The sequence below is a fragment of the Anarhichas minor genome, unplaced genomic scaffold (assembly GCF_050575085.1).
Source record: "Anarhichas minor isolate MPS153535 unplaced genomic scaffold, ASM5057508v1 ptg000054l, whole genome shotgun sequence".
Classification (NCBI taxonomy): domain Eukaryota; kingdom Metazoa; phylum Chordata; class Actinopteri; order Perciformes; family Anarhichadidae; genus Anarhichas; species Anarhichas minor.
The window spans coordinates 827,118-852,707 of NW_027466500.1; the positions used below are offsets into that span (position 1 = coordinate 827,118).

The 25,590-nt window shown below is 38.8% G+C and overlaps 1 protein-coding gene across 1 annotated transcript in view; it reads right to left on the reverse strand.

Moving 5' to 3' along the window:
- Positions 1 to 392: 392 nt before the first annotated feature.
- LOC142931820 (VPS10 domain-containing receptor SorCS1-like) overlaps positions 393 to 25,590 on the reverse strand; it is a 41,080-nt gene continuing 15,882 nt past the window's right edge. Inside the window, exons 5-27 of the mRNA XM_076075935.1 lie at positions 24,594 to 24,667; positions 20,956 to 21,020; positions 20,324 to 20,442; positions 19,891 to 19,980; positions 18,841 to 19,020; positions 16,357 to 16,503; positions 15,083 to 15,185; positions 14,754 to 14,830; positions 14,128 to 14,219; positions 13,865 to 13,972; positions 13,468 to 13,585; positions 13,205 to 13,338; positions 12,011 to 12,124; positions 11,219 to 11,390; positions 10,756 to 10,942; positions 10,086 to 10,219; positions 9,865 to 9,988; positions 9,513 to 9,625; positions 8,528 to 8,662; positions 5,868 to 5,967; positions 5,377 to 5,485; positions 4,207 to 4,361; positions 393 to 2,406 (exon numbers count right to left, since the gene is read on the reverse strand). Coding sequence (XP_075932050.1) covers positions 2,348 to 2,406; positions 4,207 to 4,361; positions 5,377 to 5,485; positions 5,868 to 5,967; positions 8,528 to 8,662; positions 9,513 to 9,625; positions 9,865 to 9,988; positions 10,086 to 10,219; positions 10,756 to 10,942; positions 11,219 to 11,390; positions 12,011 to 12,124; positions 13,205 to 13,338; positions 13,468 to 13,585; positions 13,865 to 13,972; positions 14,128 to 14,219; positions 14,754 to 14,830; positions 15,083 to 15,185; positions 16,357 to 16,503; positions 18,841 to 19,020; positions 19,891 to 19,980; positions 20,324 to 20,442; positions 20,956 to 21,020; positions 24,594 to 24,667 — 2,709 coding nt within the window. The 3' untranslated portion in view covers positions 393 to 2,347. The remainder of the gene's footprint in view (positions 2,407 to 4,206; positions 4,362 to 5,376; positions 5,486 to 5,867; positions 5,968 to 8,527; positions 8,663 to 9,512; positions 9,626 to 9,864; positions 9,989 to 10,085; positions 10,220 to 10,755; positions 10,943 to 11,218; positions 11,391 to 12,010; positions 12,125 to 13,204; positions 13,339 to 13,467; positions 13,586 to 13,864; positions 13,973 to 14,127; positions 14,220 to 14,753; positions 14,831 to 15,082; positions 15,186 to 16,356; positions 16,504 to 18,840; positions 19,021 to 19,890; positions 19,981 to 20,323; positions 20,443 to 20,955; positions 21,021 to 24,593; positions 24,668 to 25,590) is intronic.

Consider the following 25,590-nt stretch of genomic DNA (forward strand, 5'->3'; position numbering starts at 1 on the left):
GTGTCGATTTCCTGGAGAGGGGATAATTAATTTGTTGCACAGTGGGAGAGCCAAGGAACTAGCCCATTAGAATCACTCCAGGCTACTTGCTGCCTTTCATTGTCCTCCTGCTCGGCCCTATTGTATCATGCAAATGGGTGAACTGAAACTTTGAGTGTGCTAAGCAACACTTGTTAGAGACGAAGCGGAAAAAAGCAACAAATTCGAGTGATGGTGCCCGTCGATCAAACTTACCAGTTTGAGTCATAGCTCCGCCCTTTATGAAATTGACTAAATCAAAGGTCAAACACAACTAAATGCTGCAGTGAACCACATGGATTTTAACAGACAGCAAAAATATATAAAGCGCTTTACGCTTTGGGGAAATGAGTTCAACAATCCGCCACACTGCATCAATGTTTAGTTTCTGCTTTATTCTGCAACCATGGTTACTTCTGCGAAATCAAATGAAAAACACAGGAACAGCAAGTCACTTGTAATGAATGAGCTGTCCAGCCTTTGAGAAACGGAAAATACTGCAGTTCACATTACATTTTTCTTTTCTAATTAAGACACATTTTTACCATCTTGAAAGAGAGGGGGGAAAAAATCATCATGCAAATATGTTTACAGTCCTATTCACAGGTTTATTATTGGGACTCGACAAAAACTCTCTGATGATCGGTGTAGAGAGACAGCGTTCGCCTGACGACGAGAAAGAGTTTATTTATGCTTCAGGCTCAATCGCAGGGTTGGAGGAAAGAAGTATGGAGAAGCCTCCAGTCAATTTGTCTTACTGACATATGATGCTGACAACACTTAAAAAGAAAAGTTGGATGAAGAAGAACTTCAGTACTTATCCCAAAGAGACAGCGGCTGACCAAAGCTCTGTGCGTAGGCTGAGCCTTGTTGACAGGAGATACGTCTTCTCTATCTCCGTGTCCCTTGCAGCGAAGGAGATGAACAAATCCGCAGCCTTTTGTGCGCTGAGTCCTTGGAGGCAAACCTAGAACAGACTGCCGGCTCCTGAGGAAATGCCAGGTGGAGATGCTGGTAACATAGTGGTAGATAAACAGTCCAGAATAAATAAAAAGGTGTCAAATGAGAACATGTTTCCGTTGAATCCTGGTGTGGTTTTAGTGTTGCCATACTTCCTGTAACCTTCACAGTGATGCTCAGTTCAAAGAAAAACATGAAAAATGTTTTGTAACTGTGTCAAGGAGCTCAAGTCTTTTAACTTCATGGTGGTACATCAGACAAACAAATAGCTAATGAATCTTGAACAAAGAAGTAGTTAATTAAAATACAGATCTAGCACTTTTTCACTACACAGTATGTGTTTGCGGCTGTAACCATAGCTTTTTTTTTTGGTAACACAGGAATTATTCTTAAGGTTTTACATTTAGCTCTATTTATAGAAACCAGAATGTACAAGAAATGCTCTGGGCAACAGATATGTACGAAGCACAAGTTTAAAAGTCATTGCGTTGTTTAACAGTCGAATTGACTGTAAAACAATCAAATGTAAGATTTCCGCTGCACAAATAATCCATATGCATGATTTAGATTGGAAATTTGTGTATAATCTGTCTAAAGTAGGTTTGACATTAATCATGTTAGCTTCCATTCCACTGTCACTAAAATGACTTATTTGAGTCTCCTACACAAGAGGGATTGCTCAGTGTCTCGTCTACTGTATATAACAGACTAGTATATTTCCCCTTTAATCTTCTGTTGTTATTTTTGTTATGACATTTATAACATGTTGAGCGGCAAAGAGACGGGCTTGATGGAATACACAGATCTGGGACAAGGAGCCCTCCCTCATCTCCTGGATATTGCAAGCTTTCATTTGATGAGAATCTGGTGATAAGATTTACTGATTGTACAGAGCTTAATGAATCTGCTTCCCTCACTGTCTTAATCAGATAAGCTATTTCCACATAGTTAAAGTAAACTTCACAAACACAAGCCCAGAGAACAGAAATAGGAACATATTTTGAGATATTATTATACATCACATCTGCCCAGCTGTGTGATATTTTCATATTTGGGCAGATGCAGCTGTAACCAGCTGAGACAAATAACTTTTACTTTTCCCATTATGGATGTACATTATTTACATAAAAAGATCAATGTCCTTGCAAAAATACAAGTATTTTCAGTCAAAAAGTGTCCCCTTTGAAGAAGCAAGTATAAATCTGTACAGTCTCCTCAGAGGGATTAGGCAGCACAGTGTTAACTGGTCCATCGATGCAAGGGTAGCAAAACACTCGAGACCATTCATTGTGACCGTGGTTTCATAGCTTGCTGGAAGTAACTGCCAAAGAAGATGTATTGCTTTCGAGTTGGTCATAGACTCGCAACATTAAAACACGTGGGGCGCTTCATCAGAGAGCTTGATGTCAGCGTGAGATGGCAGGTAGCCTGACAAGGGAGAAAAAAAAGAGAGACACAGAGGAGGAATTTTATGTATCGATTTGCATACGGGTGTATTTTTTGCAGGCAAACACATTTATCTTGGATGGGTCGATTGTTTAGAAGTAAATCAACTGGAACCTCATAGATATTTCTTGATGAAAATGCTTTCACCACTCCGCTACTTTCCTGATGCACTAATTATTTTATTGGGTCAAATAATTCACCCAGACATTCTCATCACTTTAGCTTGCACTAGATTGTGCTTCACTTACCTGTGAATACTAATACCTTGCTGTGACAAACTCAGGCTGACAAATACATAAATATACTGCACATAATAATAACGGTGTCTTGGTATCTCCTGTATGATAATACGGAGGCAGGGGGAATAGCATCAGTACTTAACAATAAGCGATTATCATGTATCTTCAACTTGTGATCACTGTTTCTCTTTGGCGGTGCAGTTTTTAACATGCGACATTTTTGACAACTTTATTTACTGTACTTAAGGGTCAGTTCACGCAATTTACAAAACAAATAATCATTTTCTCACTTAACCCTTGTGATATGTAACTATATGTGTCACTATAACTATTTGAATTGTTTTGGTTTTATGTACTTAGTGGTGGTCTGTTTCTGTGATTTATACCACAACTCAAAAACAAAGGGGGTGAATTACATGTTGTTTGTGGGGCTCATAGCATTAAAATAATTACATTTCAGAAATGTAACAGCAACAAGTCTTTTCACAAACAATGTTCAGGTTAAGGTACGGTCACATTAGCCATCTGTTTGATCAAACTGTAAGTGGTTTATGGGAGTGAATGCTGCAGTATGTGGTCTGGTAGAGTAATAGTGAACATAAATAATTGATTGCACTTCTAGGAAGTTTGCTTTTTATTTCTTTGTCATGCCAAACATTTGGCCCATCCTACATGGATTCAAACATAACTACTGATTAAATCATACACAAAGCAAAAAGAAAATCCTCAGTTCTAACATTATATGTACTTCTACGTACTCTCAAACAATATATATTCATGTGCAAAACAAGTTGAGCATTAAATAGCAGCGCAAAGACAAGAAAAGCCACGAGCTTAAAGTTTATCCTGGTTGAAGGTTGTTTTTTTTTTCCTCATCTATGTTCTCCAATTAACTGGCTGACATAAATGTTTTGTATGTGAATAGCTAATTCAAAGTCTTTTGTACTAATTAACAAGAATAATAACTACATTTCCAAACAGTGCATCACTGTTTCTGCCAATTAGCAAGGAAAACACAAGAAAAGTGTCTAGGACATGCAGCGGAACAGGAAGAGCATCCTTGTATTTGTCATGCAAAGAATATGGGCTTCAACTGAAGTGATAGAAGTGTAATGTCACCGTTTACGGCTTTACTCGTTATGTGTCACTGTGAACAGTTTTTAAAGGAACGACTTTATACTAATGAAATAGTTGCATATCTCTAAACCTTGGCAAATATATCCACTACCACCAACTACCACTAAAGAAAATGTTTTTTTGGCATTCGGACGAATTGACTTTTTAGCTAGTCCTGCAGTCTTTATGACCAGCACACACAAAGACAACATTTGTTGCATTGAGAACAGTGCAGGTGGTGATAACCTGAACTTATTTTTAGGTGCAATACCACAGACCGAATACTTGCTTTGACACGTGATAGAATAAAACACTTCATCAAGAATAGACCCTCATTGTCCAACATACAAATCTGAAAATAACAACGAGAAAAAACCTCGTATATTCGTGAGGAATAGCTGTAGCTTAAAGGGAGGAACATAATTACCTCTGCCTTTTGAGTCCAACTGTACATCCACATGATCCAGTGAGGTCAGCTTGTCCCCCTCAGGGTTTGGGACGTCTATGGAGGTCACTGTCGGGATGACCTCTTGTTCTTTGTCAGGCTGCTCTGCTGTGTATGTGTTGATGCCCGGGATCTTCCTGTAGGTCATGCAGTGGGGGAAAAAAAAAAAAGATTTAAAAAAAAAGGCAAAGCTAATGGAAACCTGCCATCAGGTCTGTTTCACTAATGCTTCCACTAAGCATAATGTGTCACACACTATTTTTAACTGTTCAGGATGGGAGAGGATTGCTTGAAAGCTGGAAACTAGGGCATTTCACATTCCACTGGGCATTGCTCTTTCACTTTCATATTGTTCACCTCCATTTTCAATCAATTTTTCATCCCCTCAGATGCACCCACAATTCCACTTAAAAACTAACATCTTGCATTTCTAATTTCAGAGTCTCCCCTTGTGATTTTGTGCCGCAGCTGGTGCGGTGACATTTGAGGCAGCTTTAGAAACTAAAAGTTGATTTCTTAATGTAATTAAGATCTTGAAAGTGAAAGTTAAGTAATGTTTTACTTCATAATGAGAAAGACCCTGCAAACTACAGAGGAACTAAACCATTCCTTTATGATTGGCATGGGATTACCTGCAGCAGAGGATGCTATTTACTGTATGTCCCTCACTGTATAATGTATGTTGTCTCAGGGCTTATCTTCTCAACCTTTCCTGCCTTTCTGCAGAGTATGCCTCACCTTGGATGGCTGTGTTTAGCATTTCCGCAAAGGTCAACCCTCACATTGTCAGATAGATGAATATTGATAACTGCAGGCCTCTGACAGCCATTCAGCACTCTGTGGGAATTGATTAGACTGTCATTCCCTGTAATATTCTGCAGATTGAGACAGAGGGGAATTGTCTTATTCCTCAAGCTATTATTGTGTCACGGGTGTCCATAACTCAGAGATATATGGAGTCTGAATACTTCTGGAAAGTTTTGGGAGTTAGGAGTGAGATGCATGCTTGTAGTTAATGGGGCCGACTCCGAACAGGGTCATTATGCAAACACACAGACAACAATAATCTATTTTATCATGGATACCTGCTCCTGAAAATCTGAGGATTGATCTTCGCACAAGTCCAAATATATTCTATCCAGTATACTGTACCTTTTAAACTTATATATAACAAAGACAGCCAAGCCCATCAGTACGACTGACACGAGCATGATGACTGCAGTTCCACTGTGGCCACTATCACTGCTGTCCACAAGAGGAGCTTTGAGGGACAAAAAAAAAGCAAGAAAAATTGAGTGCACATGCAGGCCAACTGAGGATAAATGCATTTTTTTAATTTCATATGATGCTTTTATCCAATCAACTCTTTGTCTTTCTCTTCTAAAGTACACTTTATCCAGGAAAAGCCCTTCACTATCAATACTGCTCTCCAGGGAGTTTATATATATTAAAAACAAACAATACACCAATAATACAATTAAAACACTACATTTCAAAACCTGTAGACTTACTACACATCTTCACCTTGAAACTTGAAGGCACAAAGTCTGGCGTGACAACCACCTGAAATGCAACTCTCTCCTAAAAAGGGATCAGAGTTCCATTTGTTCGGGGTTGGAGTGTGGCTGAGGCAGCAGGCTCACCTGGAGACAGCTGCGTGGCGTACACGTTCACCTGCACCCCCGGTTTGAGTGTGAACTGGATGAGGTCTTGGTTCAAAGCACTTAGCAGAACCTGAGAAAGCTATGAGGAGGGGTGATGGAGCAGAGAAGACTCAGTTAGAAGCGGCTGCACAGCAATATTCCACAGTCATCAATATTTCAACCACAGTCATTTCATCTAACAGCCTGAATTATGAATCAGAGTTTTTGCTTCCTTCTAAAGAGGAGCAAGCGTTGATATGACACGGAAAACCGAACCTGCTGCACTGAAACCCGGCAGAATTTTAATGGCGATGGAAACCCCGTCAGGTAAAAGGGCGGCCCTATCGGTGTGGCAGTGAGATTTTAAAAAGAGAATGTATTGCTATTTTGATCAAAACCAAATTTCTTACCTGTTTTTGTTCAGTATTTCCAGAAGATATAATTTAATGATTTAAAGTTCAAGCTATTGGAAATCAAAGTATGTTCTAATATCAGAAAATTAATTTTTCTCCCTGAAGTTCCCCTGCTTTCACACCTAGATGAAGCAATCATTTAACAGGAGACCAAAACGCCTTCCCAGAACCCATTTGACTCCTTAGCCATGCCTCACTAATTCCATCTTGCTCTTTCTAAAATCTTTCCACTGGTTAAAATTAGACTGCTCTACACAGTATGAATAATTACTTTTTGTTCTAGTGGCATATCAGGGTCAGTAAATCTATTACACATTTTAATAAGCCGCACCACACATACACTCACTACATGCATGTGTGTGGGTTGTGGGCACACGCTCACTTAATGCATCCACGTTGCAAGTCATTCACTCGAGCTGAGAGCGGTGAACTGAAGATTTATTACCCTATTGTCTGTGAGGTTCTGCCAGGTAATCAGACAGGCTTTAGATAAATACATCTCTTTAATTCCCAATCCAGGCCGCCTGCCCTAGTTTGTCTCCTTTCTCGATGCTGCCAATTATATGATGCATCAATGTAATTAAATATCTATTAACTTAGTTCAAGACTGACTGTGAGCCAGCAAAATTATGTTTACTTGTGATACATTGAGGTCCTCCTATCCCTTATGATGAATACATTTGCTTTAGTTTAGCTGGTGCTTAAAAAGCAGCGCTGTTTTATTGTTTTGTATACATATTTGATAGCTTTCCATAACATGTTGAGAGATTAGTTTTGAAGAATAATAATAACAACCATGAAGCATCGGAACTTGATTATGGTTTTGTTGTTGTCATCACAAGTTTAAGGCAAGCCTCCAAACTTCTAAAAGGTGGCAGTGAGTCGACAATATGTACGAGATGCTTTGTAAGTAATATTCTAGTGCTCTGATGGATGCTGTTTTAGTCCCTTTACACGGGAAGACATTGCCCTCTAGTGTTGACATTATGCATTAGTCTTTAGGGGGGGATTGCAAAACAAAGTGTGTGAGTGTGTGTGTGTGTATGTGTGTGTGTGTGTGTGTGTGGGAATCGCAGGGAATCAAAGGGGTTTACTCAAAAACTAAATGAGGAGGATGTCTTATGGAGCTATATGAGATGAGATGGGTCCTATGTGCCTGCATGCTAATAATGAAACATATTCCTCTTGTTCTCTGTGTGTTGTCGCTTAATGAACCACACCAGTTTATTGCTTTACCCCAATTACTACAAAACATGTTCACTCCTCATTACTGCTGACCTTTTCCAAAGAATAACATAGCATGTTTCCTACAGTACCATGTAGCCAGGGTGTCCAATCATTTCACCATGGTATCAACATACATTTGCAGAGACTCTAAACTTGGCTGACTTCAGTAATCCATCACAATGAGCATCATGTCCGCATTTATTTTTGTCAAACTTACCCTTATTGTCGCATTGTGCAGGAGTGCAGACTTTCCAAAGCACTTAAAACTGTGTTACCATGCAACAATAATGTAACTTTGACAAAAATAAATGTGGACATGATGCTCATTGTGAAGTATTGCCTCAAGGAAAAACAAGTTTTACATCTATACAAGTACCAACCAATGGCTGCCTGGAAGGTAGAAAAATGTTTCAAATGTTCAGCATGTAAAATGTAAAACACCTCATAGCAGAACTGGAGAATAATCAGTGATTAGTGAGATAATTGTGGATGATTGCTGGAATATATGGGAAAGCCAGACGACCAAAATTGAAATCAACTTTTTCAGATTGGCAAGTTTACAAACCACATGATGAATAGAGGTTGATGACTCATTTATCACATCATACCAGGACAAAATCCTTGATAAACTTATGGCACAGAATACTTTAAATTATTTTGGCTGCGAGCAAAGCTATCACGCAAAATGCAAAAAATATTTTACATGTACATGTGCCTATAACGTGTATTTTTAACATCTCACTAGAAGACCATGCTTCTGTACAACCCACTCAAACAAGATGTAACCTTCTGGTGAAAGACATGTCCAAACATAATAAACCATCACTTTAATACAGCAATATAGCTCAAGCTGATCACTCAACAGTGTTGTACGGCACTCTAAATGGAAAGGACATATCCTCCAGGCATATCTTCTCTAGACTTCCTCTGTTTACTTTTGTGCGGTTTTAATTATCCCAGAAAACCGCATTGCCGTGAACATCTGCAGAGGGCCATTAAAACAATTTGATGAGACGGTACCTGATCCAGGTGCGCCCACTTTTCATCCATGCCCCCGTCTCTTGGCTTCTTTTCAGGAACGATGAAGATCTCTGCTGTTGTTGGTAAACCTGGGAGCACTGTGACCAGGAGCTGCTCCTCCTTTATTCCTGTGACCTTTAATCATAACAACAAAACATCATTAAAAAAGGGTTTTCTAATTGACAGTGTTTGGAGTGATATTCTCTGCTTTGGTTCTGTATTAATGAGTAGATTCTCCTGGCTCACTGCTTCACATATCATTTGCCTAAGTACCAGTCACTGTCAAGATATAATGCACGGATCAACTGAAACATGCAAGCTCAATTTGACAGTCTTTGGTAAAGGCCAGGGCTTTTAGTGCATTTATGCCGTAATCAGAGGTCTCCTGTCAGTTTCCTAGTGTAAACCATGGTAATATCTGACAAGACAGAAGGTCAAAGTGAATGTTTCGTACTGAGGGCTACTGTAGGATATATATATAGACCTCAGTATCCAGGTCTTTTACATAACCTGCTGCTGTTTTGACATCCCCACAATGTCTGAGAGGGGAAACCGGATGCACTTAACCACAGTTAAGTTCTCTTTACTTGAGGTTTTGGTGTTCTCTCAAGGCAATGGCATTCAGCTCTTTAGAGAGCAAATGGCAACTACCACAGCGGTGCTTTTACTGCCCTGTTTTTAACAAGTTCAGTTGGAAGGTTGTACTGATTTCAGGTGAAGTGCAATATCAGAGTGTAGAGGTTAACATTACAATTAGACAGCAATTGAGGTTGAAGACACTGCAGGTAGCAGAGTGCAACGCTTGACAAGACCACATGCATACATTATAAATGCAGCATAACCAAGAATGGAAATGCCATTGGTTTATTAGACTTGACTTACTCCCTCCAGGCGAGTGCAAAGCTGCATATTGCCATACATTGTTCAATTAATTCCTGATTGTGTCATGGTCTTTATAATAAAAGATCGCAGCTGAAAAACTGACCTGAACCATGTTGATCTTCACCACTCGGCTGATGTCCTCTCTCCACTCAGACACCCCGGGGTTCAGCTCGTCCAAATTAGAAGAAAAGCCCAAAACGTATGACCGAAAATAATCTGAAATGAGATAGAATAAAATTCAGACCTAGGATACCTATATTTATGTATGTATTATATATGTTGTTTTTAAGAAGAGACTCAGAATTTTTACATTTTCATATGAATTTTGATTATTGGAAAAATAATCAACTTTCAAAACTTTCATTGATTCCCTCTCAATATGAAGACACAAAATTTACTCCATAGTTTTCCATCTATAATTATATTTAGAGGCTCTCTGTGTGTATTGAGTTTACCATAAACAGCCACAGTCATTTGGTCCTGATGGACAGTGTTGCCAACTGAAGCCTGAACAGTGACGGTGTGACTTCCCTCCTTGGAGAAAGTGAAGGACATCGCTCCGTCCAGAGTCACAACAGGCTAAAAGGCAAAGAGACAGAGAGAGATGTGACTTGTGACTCTATCATGTCATTCAGCAAACAGGCTACATGGAAGAGGATAAGAAAGTAAAGCGAACCTCTGTTTTGTTATCAAACCACCAGTAGTAGCTGACTGTTCCCACATTGCTGGGGCGTAACACTGTCGTGAGGTTTACCGCTTTGTTCTTGACGACAACTGAAGGAGCCGAGAGCTGGACCTGTTCAAGTTGACCTTTAGAGAGAAAACATGAACACTATAATTAAAATGTTTTGTTAAAATGTGGCTAATAACAGGATACTCAAAACTCCAGCAGAAGCCATGTTTTTAGCCATATTTTGGGCACAGCATTGACAGTGTGCCTGGAACACACTGAGCTTATATGGTAGATAGACAGTGGAGAAGATGATTGCACTACGGGAGTATTTTGACAAGTGTTTGTGGATGTTTAGATGCCAACCATTACATTGAGCTGAACTAGAGCACTTCTCTTTTAAAGGAGACAACAAACTGCCGTCTTTTACGGCATACACTGGGGCGTGTTTTTTGGATGGAGATTTTGGATGTAGTCTCGCTTTGAGGAGCCAAATTTGAAGTCACAGGTGATAAAGTCAATGGGATATTGCAAAATTGATTAAAATAATGCAGACAGAGTCTATTCTGGAGGAAAAAGGGCTAGTGTTCGAATTCCAAAATCAATGGAAGAATAGTCCAATAATTGTTTATGTTCTAGAAAGCCACTTTTAAATGAAATAAATGATTTAACTCACAGGAGACGTGGAGATAGAGTATCACCCTATCAAAGCCCAGAGTGTTGGTTGCTGTAGCAGAAACTTGGAAGATGCCAACTTTACTGTAGATGTGCTTGACCCCGTCATCGATGGAGCTTATGTTAACATACGACATCGCTGTGCCGTCGCCAAAGTCCACCGTTACACTTGTCATGGAGCCGAGACCCTTCAGAAAGAAAACACAATGCTGTCACTCACACTGTAGTCTCTTGTTTTTTCAGTGTCCTCACCAACACGTAACAGAGTGCATTTTCCATAATATCTACAAGAAAGTGGCCAAGTGGTAAATCATGTCACTGCATAGTATTGGATACGCTGGTGCTTTAGCCTCTCTGACAGCATCTCAATATACAGATAAAACACGACACTACAGAAAAGCACGAGGCCTACAAGTATCACCCTGTAACACACACTACTACTTTGATAAAGTGAAAAGCAGCACCTCTTCCAGAAAGACCAAGAAAGTGACATTCCTCTCCAGGGTTGCTACCAGTGTTCCCTCACTGGTGAAGAGCTGGAGGCCCCTGGGGGCCTGACGGGGACACTTTTGTCGCCTGGGGCTGTACTTCAACAGTGTTCCGTCAGTGCAGTTGTTAGACAAAGCCCGGCGATATCTGGAATTCATTAAAGACCCCGAAAAAGACACAGATGAGCACCACATGAGTGTAAAAGCAGACATACAACACATGCACACACAAGGAGACATTCATTAGAAATATACAACAGTGGTTCCAAAGCTGTTTTTGTCTACCGTACCCCCATAGATGAGCTCAATTAGCTTCTTCAAACAACAACAGCCATCAGTTTGTAATGGATGTTATTTCACACTATTAACTGTATAAAAAATAACATATTTTTATCATACAAAACATAACTATTATGAAAATTATGTTTCAACTATTTATCCTTTTATGTGAACTATTTTGAATTATCTACTGGCTTGCTAATACGTTTTAGAGCACTTTAGATTGCAGCATGTGGGTTCAGGTGCTGGTAGTTCGTAGGTTAGCCGTACACCGATTTGTAATCCTATTTGTTTTTTGATTTTCCTCCAATTTTCCTTCCCCCGTCTGTTCCGAAGGTTAAGAAGCTTTCTTGGATGGTGCATAATGCACAAACATTTTCACACAGAGTAGCAGGTGATTTTCAAGAAAGTTGAGCTTGATTGTAACCGGAGACATTTCTACACCGAGTACTCCCGTTGCTCGTGTCACCACAAAGGAATCTGTTGTACCCTGTGGTGTTGAGGAAGCTGTCCCCCGCGATGCAGTCTCTGGATGTTGCTGTAGGAACGAACCAGAAAGCCAGAGCGCAGCTCCCGTCAATCTGCCTCTCAAACCCATAGTCGCTGTTTTACGTTGGAACAACAGGTAAAGAAAGAGAAACTCTTAGGAATTATCCAGGTTAGTTATCATTCATTGAAAATATAAGATATAATTACTCAGCTCAAGTAGACTCATACACAGTAAGTACATGTCTACTGGGAATAGAAGTGTTCTCGGCTTGAGAAAACCTTTCACAGCCCGGCAGCTCACTGAGTTTGAGACTTGATGTTTTATGTATCACACATATAAAGGCAGAAAAAGAGTTGTGCGTGTTTATACAAAGTATGATTATACCTCGAGAAAGTCAGAGGGATCCGTCAGATTTTCTTTCATCATGATCAGAGAAACACAGTCTCAGAGTCAGAAAGTTGAATAAACCTTGTAATAGAGTGGTGTAAAGCTTGTTTAATTTAGTGGTAGGAGCTGTTCATTTAGCACCAGTGAGATCAGAGAGATAAAACAAAAACCATAAGAGACAAAGTCAAGTTGTGAGACATACAGAAGTATAAAATAATACACTCTCGAGCGAGGCATTCGTTGTATTCATGATTCAAACCTATTCCAGTGCACTTGATATAAGTAGTAAGATGCAGAAATGAACTGCTATCACATATTTGACTGTTGGGGCTGAGCTTCAATATTTTCAGTCATCTTCTGTCAGTTAAATTGGGTTATGTTGATATGATCATTACTGTTTTATAAAATTATGTCCAAATCAATCAATTCATGCTAATTGTTGTTTATTAAATTGTTAAACACATTTTAAGTTTTGTTTGCTGTAATCACAGTTCACTACATTAAACCCCAGTTTGTTTGTTTTTAATTTATATTGGATTATTGATTACAACCACAATCGTTTATAAAGCTAAGAGTTAAAACAACTTATGCCATATTTTAAAATCATATACTAACTAACACCCTAAGTCGATAGAAAGATAACAGAAACAAGAATAACAACCTCTATATCATAAAATATAAGTCTTCAAACACTCCTCTTGCTGTGCCTTAGGTTTGCTTCACAGACTCTGCCTCTGGAGGCTGATAAAAGGTTTTGTATTGGATTTAATGAAATGAAAAGAGTAGCTGCAGAGCAGGGAACTCACCACTCAAAATCTGCCTCTGTGCATGGGCAGGAATCTGACATCTGGGAAATATACTGATTTCTGGCCTTGACACATCGAACGTTTGCTTTTGGTTTTTGGAAGATTCTCTTCATTCCCATGATGCACACTTCGCCCTGTGATGAATAATGCATCATAAACATTTCTGAGGTCCTTTATCCTTTTTTTCTCTCGACCATCTTGCTTTCATTGTGTGACTGAACCAAAGAGATTCACTTGGGTTTGATCAGCGAGTGGCAGCTTACCTCATTGTGTAACTGCCATGTCATGTAATCTTCGGATGTGCATCGTTGTTGGAAAATGGACCGGAAGTCAGTTTTGACAAGTTGCCACTCAGATCGATGACTGAAATGACCGAATATCCTGCACAGAGAAGCCATAATACACGGTCAAAACATTTGGTATATGGGGCAGATTAAAATAAGAAAAACAGACTAAACATTTGGGTAATGTTGGGTACCGACTTTAATCCATATTCCTCTGTGGGTTGAGAAACATCTAGGGCTCATGAAACCCTTTCAAATTCACATTGAATAGACTTAGATGTACACTTCTAACGTTTTATTGGGGTAATATATAATTACTCAGAGCAATAATTAAACTACAAACACAGGAGCTCCTTTTGATTCCTTCGTATCTTACGTCATTATGAGGGTGTCCTCTCCAGGCTCTCCCAGTACCCCGTCAACATAGAGCGGAGAGGAGGTGAAGCTGTATTTGTCCCAGTTTCTGCCCTCATCAAAACTCAGCCTGAGGGAGAGAACAATGGTTGGATCACAGACAGACTAGCCACAAATAGAGTTGAATTCAGTATGACAATCCTTAGCAGAAAAGCAGCCTCACTCCTTGTTTGAAGATCGAGTATAGTCTCTAAAAGGATTGGGTACACCCTTGGAGAGCCTTACCAAATGTGCCTAATTGGCAGAGGTGTGTGTCGGATGGCCACCAGAGATCCTCCTTGATTCAGGAAAAACACGCTGTACTCTTCCTGAAAAACCTGCAGACACAACCAGCTTCACTTTATCACACCAGAGAAACATTTAGTCTACACAAAGTGTGCACCAATGACGACATGAGGGACATGCATACTTACACCTACACACTAAATAAGTAGAAACTGTTCTTAACACAAGGGTCTCAGCTGTGTGAATAAACTAAAGCGTCAAGCAAGTGTTGCCTCTGTAGGCTCCTTTTGGTTTATTCGTTTTACAGATCAGAGATGCACACTTCTTCACAAGGCTGGGTGTCAAACCTCAATTCTTTATTTCTTCACCAAGAACTGGAAAGTGAGAGGTGAAAGTTGGCACTGAAAGCTCAGTCACATTTCTGTTCTTAATTTGGCTAATGCCTGACTAAAGTCATATTTTTTGTCCTTTTGTTTTATATTATACTGAAGGAAAGTTCAGGGGAAAGTTCAAATCACATAAGCTTTTAAAAAATTCAGCAAAGTAATGTACAAAAAAAACTATTGTTGGAGAAATGCAGCTATTGTATAGGGACAATAGACCGTCTTACAGTTATCATACTGTACCTCTCTCCAGCTGTTTCCAGCATCAGATGTGATGAAAATACTGACATTATTACTGGTCAGCTCAGGTCCAACCACACCTGAATACAAAAGGTACGATAGCACTATTTTCAGTACAGTTGCTTTCTTTCTATTTTAACATTTATTCAGACAAAACAAAAATTCTTTGCACTGATGTAACATGGAGAAGATATGCAGGAAAGATTGATTTCATTTCAGTTTGAAAACGTAGGGAACTGAACTAAAGGACAGAATTGACTGAGAGATACAATCGAGGAACCATCATTAAGAGTAAACAACAGCTGGTTGTTCAAATCAAATAATCTCCTCACCTGACGCTATTATAATTCCTGGAGCTGAGTCTTTGCTGACGATGTTTCCCGAGGTGTAAGGATTCTCTGACACATGAAGGTGTAGATGTAACGAACAGTAAGGCTGCAGAGCACAAACACAAGGACATTCGTTTTCTGAAGTGAAAATGTGAAATTGAAAGGTTTGATACAGACCTGGTTCACATGTCATGATAACCGCCCTGAATTGATTTCTTAATTGTTTATTTATCATTATTTTAAATGAATTAACAAAAAACATGAATTTTTAAATCTTATGGTGCAGAGATCTGGGAAAGAAATGTGAACATGTTTGTCAGAATGTAGTAAATATGTTAAAGAAGTAAAAAGTTTTCCCAACACAAAACATTAAGTATAACCATACACTACCAAGTCTCCACAGATAAAACTGACTACAAATCATTTATGCAGGAAGCTCAATATGGAAGGATCCCTTTAACATCACAATTTATCAAAATGTGTATTTTCAGTTAATATTGGTATTATTATGGCTGAAATACAATCCAATAAGAGTACAGTAAGAGGCGGTCTGGATGATGCAATTACTTGTGGGACCTTTATTGGGCTAAAAGTGGTTTGATTTGTTGACTGGGTCGACCCCACTTTGTGTGTTTCCATTAATTATTAGAAGTTTTTCCTACTTTCTACTTTAGTATTGTCTTCTCCTGTCACCATGTGATAATGTAAAGCGTTTTTATTTCTGCCATGAAATGCTGTCTTTAAAATTTATTTAAAAAACGTTAAACTAATGGTCCATTCCCACTCCCTACCGCGCTCCCTCTGGCACTTTGCTCAGACCACACCCATCTTCAGATGCTATCGCAGTGACACAATCTGTCAGCAGAAATACAAACACTTGCCAAAGTCCTCAGAAGTGCTTCTGTGGTATAGTTCTGCTACAGCAGGTGTCTCCAGGACCACATTTTCCCATGATGACACTCACTGACTCACAAGGTGAAATAATACCATAACAACAGAACAATGTTCATTTATTAAATGTTTTGATTCCCAATTAATTAAGGAGATTAATTAAAAACATATATATATATCTATATATATATAGATATATATATGTGTATATGTATATGTATGTGTGTATATATATATATATATATATATATATATATATATATACATACACACACACACACACATACATATAGAGATAGATCATTATTCATCCATTGTATATATACTTTTAGAAGATAACGGAAATCCAAATAACCAAATCTATCTCTTGTCAGTGGCCCACTTACTTGTTCACAATAGACCTTGTTTCCCTGGAGATCGGTTGTTGGAGCCTGAAGAAGACGCCAGTCTCTCCCCTTGTTGTATGTGATATAAGTTTTCACTTGGTTCTCAACAACTTTATTTGACAGGAACACCCCTTTAATCCCGGCAACCTGCGTACATGAGAGACAGAGAGCAGTGGGGGAAAATAACAAAAAAGGGAGAAAAAAAATAAAAAATAACCGTAAATTATTCAGACTTAAGTAAAGCTGAAGGCCTAGTTCGGAGAGGAAAAGATGTCTTAAAGTGATAGTTTTTCTGACAGGGAGCACTATTTTGGACCATCTGTAGGACTCTGCTGAATCAAAACAACATATGGCACAGCCCTGAGATATTTCTTCTTCTGTGCACATAGATGCAGACTCTCATGCGTGGCGGCTATTCACATTTCTCTTCCATTTAAAGAGCACACATCTTTGTCACAGAAAGAATCACCATTTCCTATCTTCTGCTAGTCATAGTCGCTACATATTTCTGGACAAAGGTGAGTTAAAAAAAAATAAACATTCTGAAAATGCTGGACACATCATCAGTGAAGTTCCTGGGATCATCAGGTGTTCCGGGTTCTTTCAACAACATGCTCCCTCCCCCATTCAACCCAGCAGAGGCTGATCAGGCCCCTGCTTGTGTCCAGCTGGCAATAACTAACTACTTCCCACCCAGGGGTGTTCTCTTTTCAGCCATAGCCATGTAGAGGCTCTTTCTGCTGCGCTGGTGGTCTCTCAAATGGCTGTCCTCTTCTTTTTTCCTTCAATTCCCAGTGTGCTGAGTGCTCTGGACAGCAAAGGCAGCAAATCCTCGATATCCAGCCTCTTTCGGCAGACACTTCCCCTTTGATCCCGATTCTCTGCACTAGCTGGTGAGAAAAATTTCACATACAATGTCTGTGGAGGTCAGTGAGCAGTGAGAGTAACCAATGCTGACGGCTATCTTAGGTGTGTTTTTGTAACAATGTGATGCTTTTACTTCTGGCTGCAGATGAGGATAATCTAAAGTGATGTATACATGTGCAGCCACTGCAAACTTCATAGCACATCTGTCAACACAGATATAACATATTCAGGGCACAAGTTAAAGCTGCTGTTTTCCCTGAATTGTGACTATGGGCTTTACATGACACTTGCGCTTCTTCAACTTCTGTACAGATGGTTCGTTACCTGAAGACTCGACAGGCTAAATGGTTTTTTTTGTGTCCAAATGTCACATGAAAAGTAAGATCAAAGTGGGCAGAGACACGAGAGAGGCACTCAATGTAATGTACCAACATCTGTTCCATTATGGTGAGGACATCCAAGACAGCGCAGGGTACACTTAAAGAAAATCAAGATTAACTTCAAGCAAAGTTTTAGTCTGACTGTTCTTTACTTGTCAGAGTCTCTTGTTACTGCTCAAGCCCCCAAACCAGGAATTTCAATTTGTATGGTGATCTTATACACAGTTTCCTGTTCCCTCTTATGGTTAAATAAATGAAAGTTAGGTGGATTAGATATTCTAAATTGCATGTGAATGTGAGTGGATTCATGACTAAAGTGTACAACCAAGTATTAATCTCATTATTGATGAATCTGTTCAATATTTTTCTGATTAATCATTTATTAAGAACCTTGTGAAAACGAATTACTAAAAACAAAAAGGGAGCTCTTCTCTTGTTTCGATCCTGCAACAGTCGAGAGAAAATTAATTTGCAACTAGTTGAAGTTACTAAAAATATCCCAGCTTCTCAAATGTGACAATTTCCTGCTTGTCCTTTTCTTAACATTATTGTTAACTGAACAATTTGGAGTTTCGCAATGATAAAACCAGTCGGTTGGATAAAACAAAGCATCTGATACATCACCTTCGGCTCTAGGAAATTACAATGAACAAGTACCACCATTTTGTGACATTGTACAGACCTAAAAAATTAACAATGAATCAAAAAACAGTTTGAATGAAAACAATCGTTGGTTGCAGCCCTACTCTTGTCCAGCCAATAGTTAAAAAACAGAGAAAAGGAATTTGCAACGATACAAAATAGATGAAACAGCAACTCCTCAACTTTGAGCAGCAAATCTGAGAACCTGTACCCGGCAAATGTTTGGCATTTTTGTTTGATAAGAGATTTAAAGTTGTTGATGGATTTTCCGTCAGTCGATTGACATCATTTCAGTGCTAATTAATGTAAAGAGTAATCCAAGTACGAGCAGCATTGGAACATACAGAATATAAAGGCACGAGTGTATAATTGCACAAACAGTTTAAGGTATTGCTTAATAGAAAATCATTTTCATGTATAATTGCACAAATTACCATGTAGCTGATTGTTTTAGTCGTAAACATCAATGAACACGCCCTATAAACTGCAGCAGTTATAAAGCCAGGCCGGTGATTTGAGTTGGTTCAGCGCGCCTGAATAGAATAAAAACATGTAAAGGATGACAGCACCGCCCAACAGCACTGTCGCTGCCTACCTCATAGAGGTCTATCATGATGTTGCCCTCCGGTCCTCCACTGCTCACAGCGTTCTCCAGCATCAAGGTGAAGAACAGCCCTCTGGACTCAGACATGTACAGGTTGTAGGAGTCATTCTGGTGCCAGTCCTGAATCGCTGCCACCACCTGGTTGTCATCTGTGCTGATTATCTGCAAGTCCTAAACATGTGAAAGTCATGAGTACTGTAGATGCCTATAGGGGTTTAAGAACTGACTCAAATGAGTTCTCTCAACAACAAAAAAGAGTGAATCTGCATTTCAGTGTGTGCAGAGTGGCCACAGAGCTCAAGCAGCAAGCTAGCGATTCGTCACTTCTTGACATCATTCGGTCCGGATCAGCAGCGATTAGACCTCAGTTTCATGCCATGCACTAAAAATCAAGACAGGCTCCATTTAATTTTACTGAATCCCTTCTCCAGAGTGAGGTGAGGTAGGGGATGTGTGTCCTGCTCAAGGGAATTTTGACACATCCATGGTTGGATGGATGGACGGACAAACTGATGGAAACAACACTGCAGGCATCTCTCCTGTTGTTGTGACATGGTCTCTAAAACCACTGAGCAACCCTGCTGTGCTTTTAGCAAATGGGATTCAGTGCAGAACAATGTTTTTTGTGCAAATGCAAATTGACCTTTCTGCTTCAAAAAGTTCCTTTAGAGTTGTGGGGAAACTGTGCAACTCCACATTCATTCTTTTTCAAGCAAATATCTGTTGATCTACAGACGAGAGGGAAACTCATTAAAAGCTATGCATGGGTCTTAAATAAAAGCATGATCTAAAGATGTAAGTATGCAGAACTAAATACAGTTTCGGGAGGATAATAATGTTGGGGAAACAATTCAATGGATTGTCAGCAAACATTATGACTAACTGGGAACAACCGTACATAAAAACCAACCCTCACCAAGTCATCATGATACCACAAAACAGCCTGAAGGAATAAATCGTGTTTCACAGACAAATTAACGCTGCACTTGTTATGTTGCTTGCTCAACTCACCAAACACTGCACCATTTCCAGCAGCCTTACCTTTGGCAGAGTGTACTTGGGAAGCTTCATTGGGTAGAAAGCATTTCTTTTATAGGACACATAATGGACAGACTGACCACCTACTGGCACCTGAAAAAAGCAATATAGTGCAGTTTATAGTTCAATCCCATTTCAGGTAAATATTCATAAACTTCACTGTGCACACTGATTGTTAGCAGCATGTATCAAACAATTTAAGCCACCATCAAAATTCTGGGTTTGCTACTAATTGGGATATTGTGCATCATGGTAGAGTGGAGCTGTAGCATAATACACGACATTGTGATTTCAATTTCATGCCATCCTTTCCCAGGATAATGGCCCCTTTTAGTTAATGAAAAACATGGCTGTACATTAAGATGCGATTGAATGCAGTGGTTTTACAGCTTTTAATTGTCCTTTAATGAAGCCAGACCTTGCAATAAAAACCCACCTGGATGAAAACGTATTCATCCTGAACCACCAGGGAATTAGGGATGATGAATCCAGGGAAAGGCTTGCCCTTGTTTCCATCAGAGCAATTCTGAAGTTTACAAGTGATGTACTGTGACCCTGTGGGTAAGCAAGAAATGAGTGCTAAAAATATAACAGAGAGAAAAACAAACAACTTTCTGTAGTCCACCATCAAGGTTTAGCTTGCTGATGGTTTTAAGAGAGCCATAGAGGCAACATTTTGGAGGCCAATCTTTATTCTCACTAATAGATAAAGTAGAGAGAGAGAGCTGTCCCAGTGTGTTAGCATCAGCCAAATGAGGCAATCTCCCCAGGGACAGGGCATTAACACACAAGGCCTTGTTCCCCCTCTCTGCACTGTGGCCAATAAAAAGAGCCAAGTCACAGCCGGCCCTTGAAAAATGAATTAGCTTAATCGTATGAGGAGTCTCTATGCAGCCAATGCAGATGGGGAGGTAAGTTTTAGTAAAGCAAAAAAAAAAAATTGTTTTCGAATTCAAGGTTTAGGAATTACAACAAATGTTTATAATGTTTTATCACTCACGTCGATCAGAGATGCTGATCTCAAGGTTTAGGAATTACAACAAATGTTTATAATGTTTTATCACTCACGTCGATCAGAGATGCTGATCTCCAGGTGGATCACTCCTTGCTCTTTGTCTAAACCCAGTCTGGACCTGTAACATTAAGACAATTATGTGAGACATTTAAGATTTCTGCTTAAAGGAAAGTGTCTGTTAATAACGACATTGTGTCCAATAACAATGACAATGTGTCAGTTAATAAAAACATTGTGTGCATCAATAATGACATTGTGTTCATTAAAAGTGACATCGTGTCCGTTAATAATCACTTTGTGTGCATTGTGTGCATTAATAACAACATTGTATGCATTAGTAATTACATTGTGTCCATTATTAATGATTTTGTGTGCATCATTTCTGACAATGTGTGCATTAATGATATCATCATGTGCCCACATATTTTAAATTACAATTCAAATTGTTAACGTGCAACCTTATTTAGAAAAATCACTAGTTTCTCACTAGCGAGTTGCGAGTTGAAGGACTTAACACACAAACTTAGTGATTGATTTATGAATAGCTTGTGTAACCCAGTCCTGGAAATATGAAAGTATGCAGTATTTTACAAGGGGGGGAAAAAATAGCGTTTACTTTTGTGAAGCAGAAGCGTATGTTTTTCTTTCTAATCCATTGTATCATCTTGTAATCTCTGAGATTATCCAGGGACTCTAGGTTGTGAAACCCAGGTTGGGAGCCACTGATTTAGGTTATGCAGTTTGCAGTGCCTGTACATGTAGTAGACTTGGTTACAGAACATTTGTATTGTAATTTGAACTTTCTCGATATATGTTTTGAACATCAGGTGGCTTAATAAGGCATCGAGGCAAAAAGCTTTATCAACTATTTTTCTGCTGCCCCAAGGAATATTTAATAAAAGGGATGCTGTGTAAATAATTATAAGAAACAAAAGACAATTGAGAAACTGTACATAATAAATGCATTTAGCTCACAGCAATAGTTTCAGTTTTTCTGTTATCAGAGCCACAATATTTGTGGTTATATCAGATTTTCATTTTGTATTTGTAATGGTGCATTGAAAATACAGCATTGTCCTCTCAGGCCCATTAATACAACAACCTTATCTATAAACACTGGCCTGACAGACATTTGACCTGCAATGCACTTTATGGCTAAGGTGCACTTAGCCATTTCATTCACTTTCAATAGAGATTCTTCACGACGTACAAGAGTCACCACTTGTTGTATTAATAGCAGCTGTTGTGACAGAAGATGGCTTTCTTCTCATTTTCCATACCGTGTCTGAACTATAATATGAAAAGCCCCCATCCTGCTTCCCTCAGCACTCGGTAATTGCCTCACAGCTCCATCTCTTTTAATGGACTTTCTGTCAAATACTTCATCCAATTCTATCAGTCGAACAGCAGCGCTTGCTCTTAAATAAACCCCTGCAATGTTACACAGAGTTCTCCCATAACCAACACGTACCAGTATGTCTGCCTAGCGAGGGTGGCTGTTAACATGTTTTTTGTAAATCATGTTTGTCAGATGTTCTCGGATAAGATGAGCAGTGCAGGATGCGATGAAAGAAATTCTTTCATCCTTGATCTCTGATGGTGTGGGGAACGTGTTTTTCTTTTTGCCTCGCATGTTTTGGTTGACTTATTTCAGCAACAACAAAAGGAAAAGTATATCTGAACATCAAAAATTTGTTTTTTTTATTGATCATCTAGTAACACAACTGCAGGATGATGCTAAAGAAAACTCAGGCACCATTGTCCCTAATAAACATATAAATTCAAGCTGCAAATACTGTATATACCTGCCTTGTGCGTATAACAGCAGCTCACCACTAAAATATTGTCACATGGACATCTCTGAGTTGGTGAGGTAAAATCTTTATTCTGTATGATCAATTTATTTTTCCTTGTTTTATCAGAACAGGTTGCACCCTAATAGTTAGGAAGCTTAGTGCAAATTGTTTCTGATGTATGAGGAAAGATGTTGATGTTTGGTACAAACCTAATTAAGAGGATATCCTCTCATGGAAAGCTACCACAGTGTAGAGCCTTATGTAAAGAAAAATGTAACTCAAAGATCTCCGTACGCACAGTTGAGTTTAGGTACATTACCATTAGATACAGAAAATCGTTTCCCTGAAGAGAAAGAGCTTTGTTTGTTATGTGATTTAGGTGGGACTGAAGATGATTGATCATGTTTTATTGCTCATTATGTGATGATTTATGGGCTACATTTTCTATTAAGGAGTCCTTTTTCTGGATTGATGATTTAAAAAAAAGAAATCTCTTTTAAGCCCACGTGGGCTGTTAACTTGTATGTGCATGACACAATAAATAGCATAGATAACACACACAGGTAGAGAGTCACTAACATGGGACGGTTAAAGATTACTTTTCAACCCCAATAAGAAAAGAGTGCCATACATCTACCTTCTGAGGATCAAAACATCAGCCTCATAAAACAAGATGTAGTCTTTGTTTTGTCTACTTAGTTGTCACCTCCTCGTTAAAGTCATTGTTATTTACTGTAATATTGTTGTTAATGTGTTTCCCAGACTAATGCAAAAAATGTAGGCTACTGGACGTAACTCCAACCACCTTGATTAATCGGTGGTTCTTCTTCCATAGTTCTATGTGTGTGAAAGGTATTCTGGAGCCAACGACTATGAAAAACATTATAAATTAAACATTTATCCCGGGCCATAATCCCCGTACCAGCACCTGACAGCTAATAACGCTAAAACACTCTGAGAGACACCTAGAAGCTATCTGCCACAACATCAGGGCTGATTCTGTGCTTTATAGATCAGCTATCATATTTAATAGATTACTGACTGAACATTTTTGGATAAGATTTGATTTTTAATACTGTGGTATCTAATCAATATTGAATGAGCAGATTCCATTCAGCGGATGACATATTATGTATAACACCACACTAGTATTTTTATAATATTGTTTTTTTTAAAGAAAGAAAAAGATCTTCCTCCCCAAACACCTAGCTTCATTTGGCAATCAATAATAACAGTGATGGGAATAAAATGTGTCATTACATTTAGCAACAAGTTGTTAGCAGTTCCACCAAAAAGTGGATTCATGCATTTATATTAACACTACATGAAAGTTGATACAATGATCATTTCAATCAAAAGGGGAAAGTACTTAACTTTTTTATACTTTAAGTAAATTTTGCTAATACTTATTTACTTTTATTTAAGTCTGTTTCAATAAGGGGATTTTACTTACCTAGAACAAGGATTCCACCACTGACTGACCAATAAAAACTGGCGAATTATTTGAATTTAATGACATTTCTGTGACACACTGTAAAGTATAAAACATGTTACTCTAAACGTGTTACTCTAAACTTGTTACTCGGTTCAAATCTGATATTTATAACGCCTTAGTAGCCAATTCTCATGTTTACTCATGTTTCTACCATGTCAGTGAAAAAACATGTAAACATATTTTATGGAGCATGTCAATATGTACAGTGAATGCATTTCCCCTACTACTGCTGTGAACAGAATGCTAAAAAATGCATACATTTTAATTATTAAATGTATAATTGTTCTGTGCTGGTCTATTATTCATAGTGTTGATGGAAATAAATAAATATGCGGCGATGTTGCGGCATTTCTCTCCCAGAAAGAAAAACCCTCTGCAAATGACTGATTGTCGATCTCACCAGTAGAATCTGTTGGGGATGACGCTGTCGTGCACAAGCTGCCATCTCTTCCCAAATTCAACAGAGACATAGAGCTGAAAAATGAGAGGAATGCATTAACCAAATGAGTTACAGCATTAAGAATAATGTTCCATGTCATAATACCCAAGAGAATTGTTTCCTGATGTATGTCTAACTATATTATCAAGCAGCTGACAAGATTTGTTGATTTTGTGGCGTCAGTGTGTTGATGTTGTTTTGTGACGAGAAAATCCATCAGTTCCTGTAAAAATACAGTTATACTCTGAAACCAGACAAAAAATTAAAATGGAAAGATGATTCGCTCTGATGCCTTGGAAAAGAGGGAAGGAGGACAGACAAATTGGTCTCTGAATTAAAATCAAAGTGTCTCCTTCATAACTCAGCAGGATTTCGGCCTAATTAGTGTTATAACATCACTCATTTAACTGTCGTTGTAGTCTTTTTATTCCATAAAGCCATTAGCCTTCTTTTTACTGCAAAGCTGGACTTATGTCAAAGCATTCAGAACGCCTGTCATCTTGCCATAATGATCGGGCAAAGCATCTTAAGCCCGGAGCTTTACAAGGATAAGCAACATCATTTTGCCTTATCTAAGAGCTTTAAACTTGTAAAAGACATGACAGACAATCAATACATGTAAAATGAAACCAACCGCAGATTAATTTCTGCAGTTAAAAGGGAAAAAAAAACTGATTCAATTTCGCTTTACAAAGACATATAGAATGACCTGAAGGCAAACTTCTCCAGAGCATCTTTATTTTGACCCTGCGATGGTTCTCAACTAAGCTTTCATCTTCCTCCCTGCACCATTTATCTCACTTCTCAGACCTAGACTGTTTTTCCCTCAGAAAATCAAGTCAGGCAATAGCAGGCTGGGAAGGCCGAGTTTGATGTCTGCGGTGTTGAGTAAAGCAGACAGCAGGGTTCTCACGCAGAGTAATGAAGGGTGCGTGTTCATGCTTGCATTTGTGTGTTC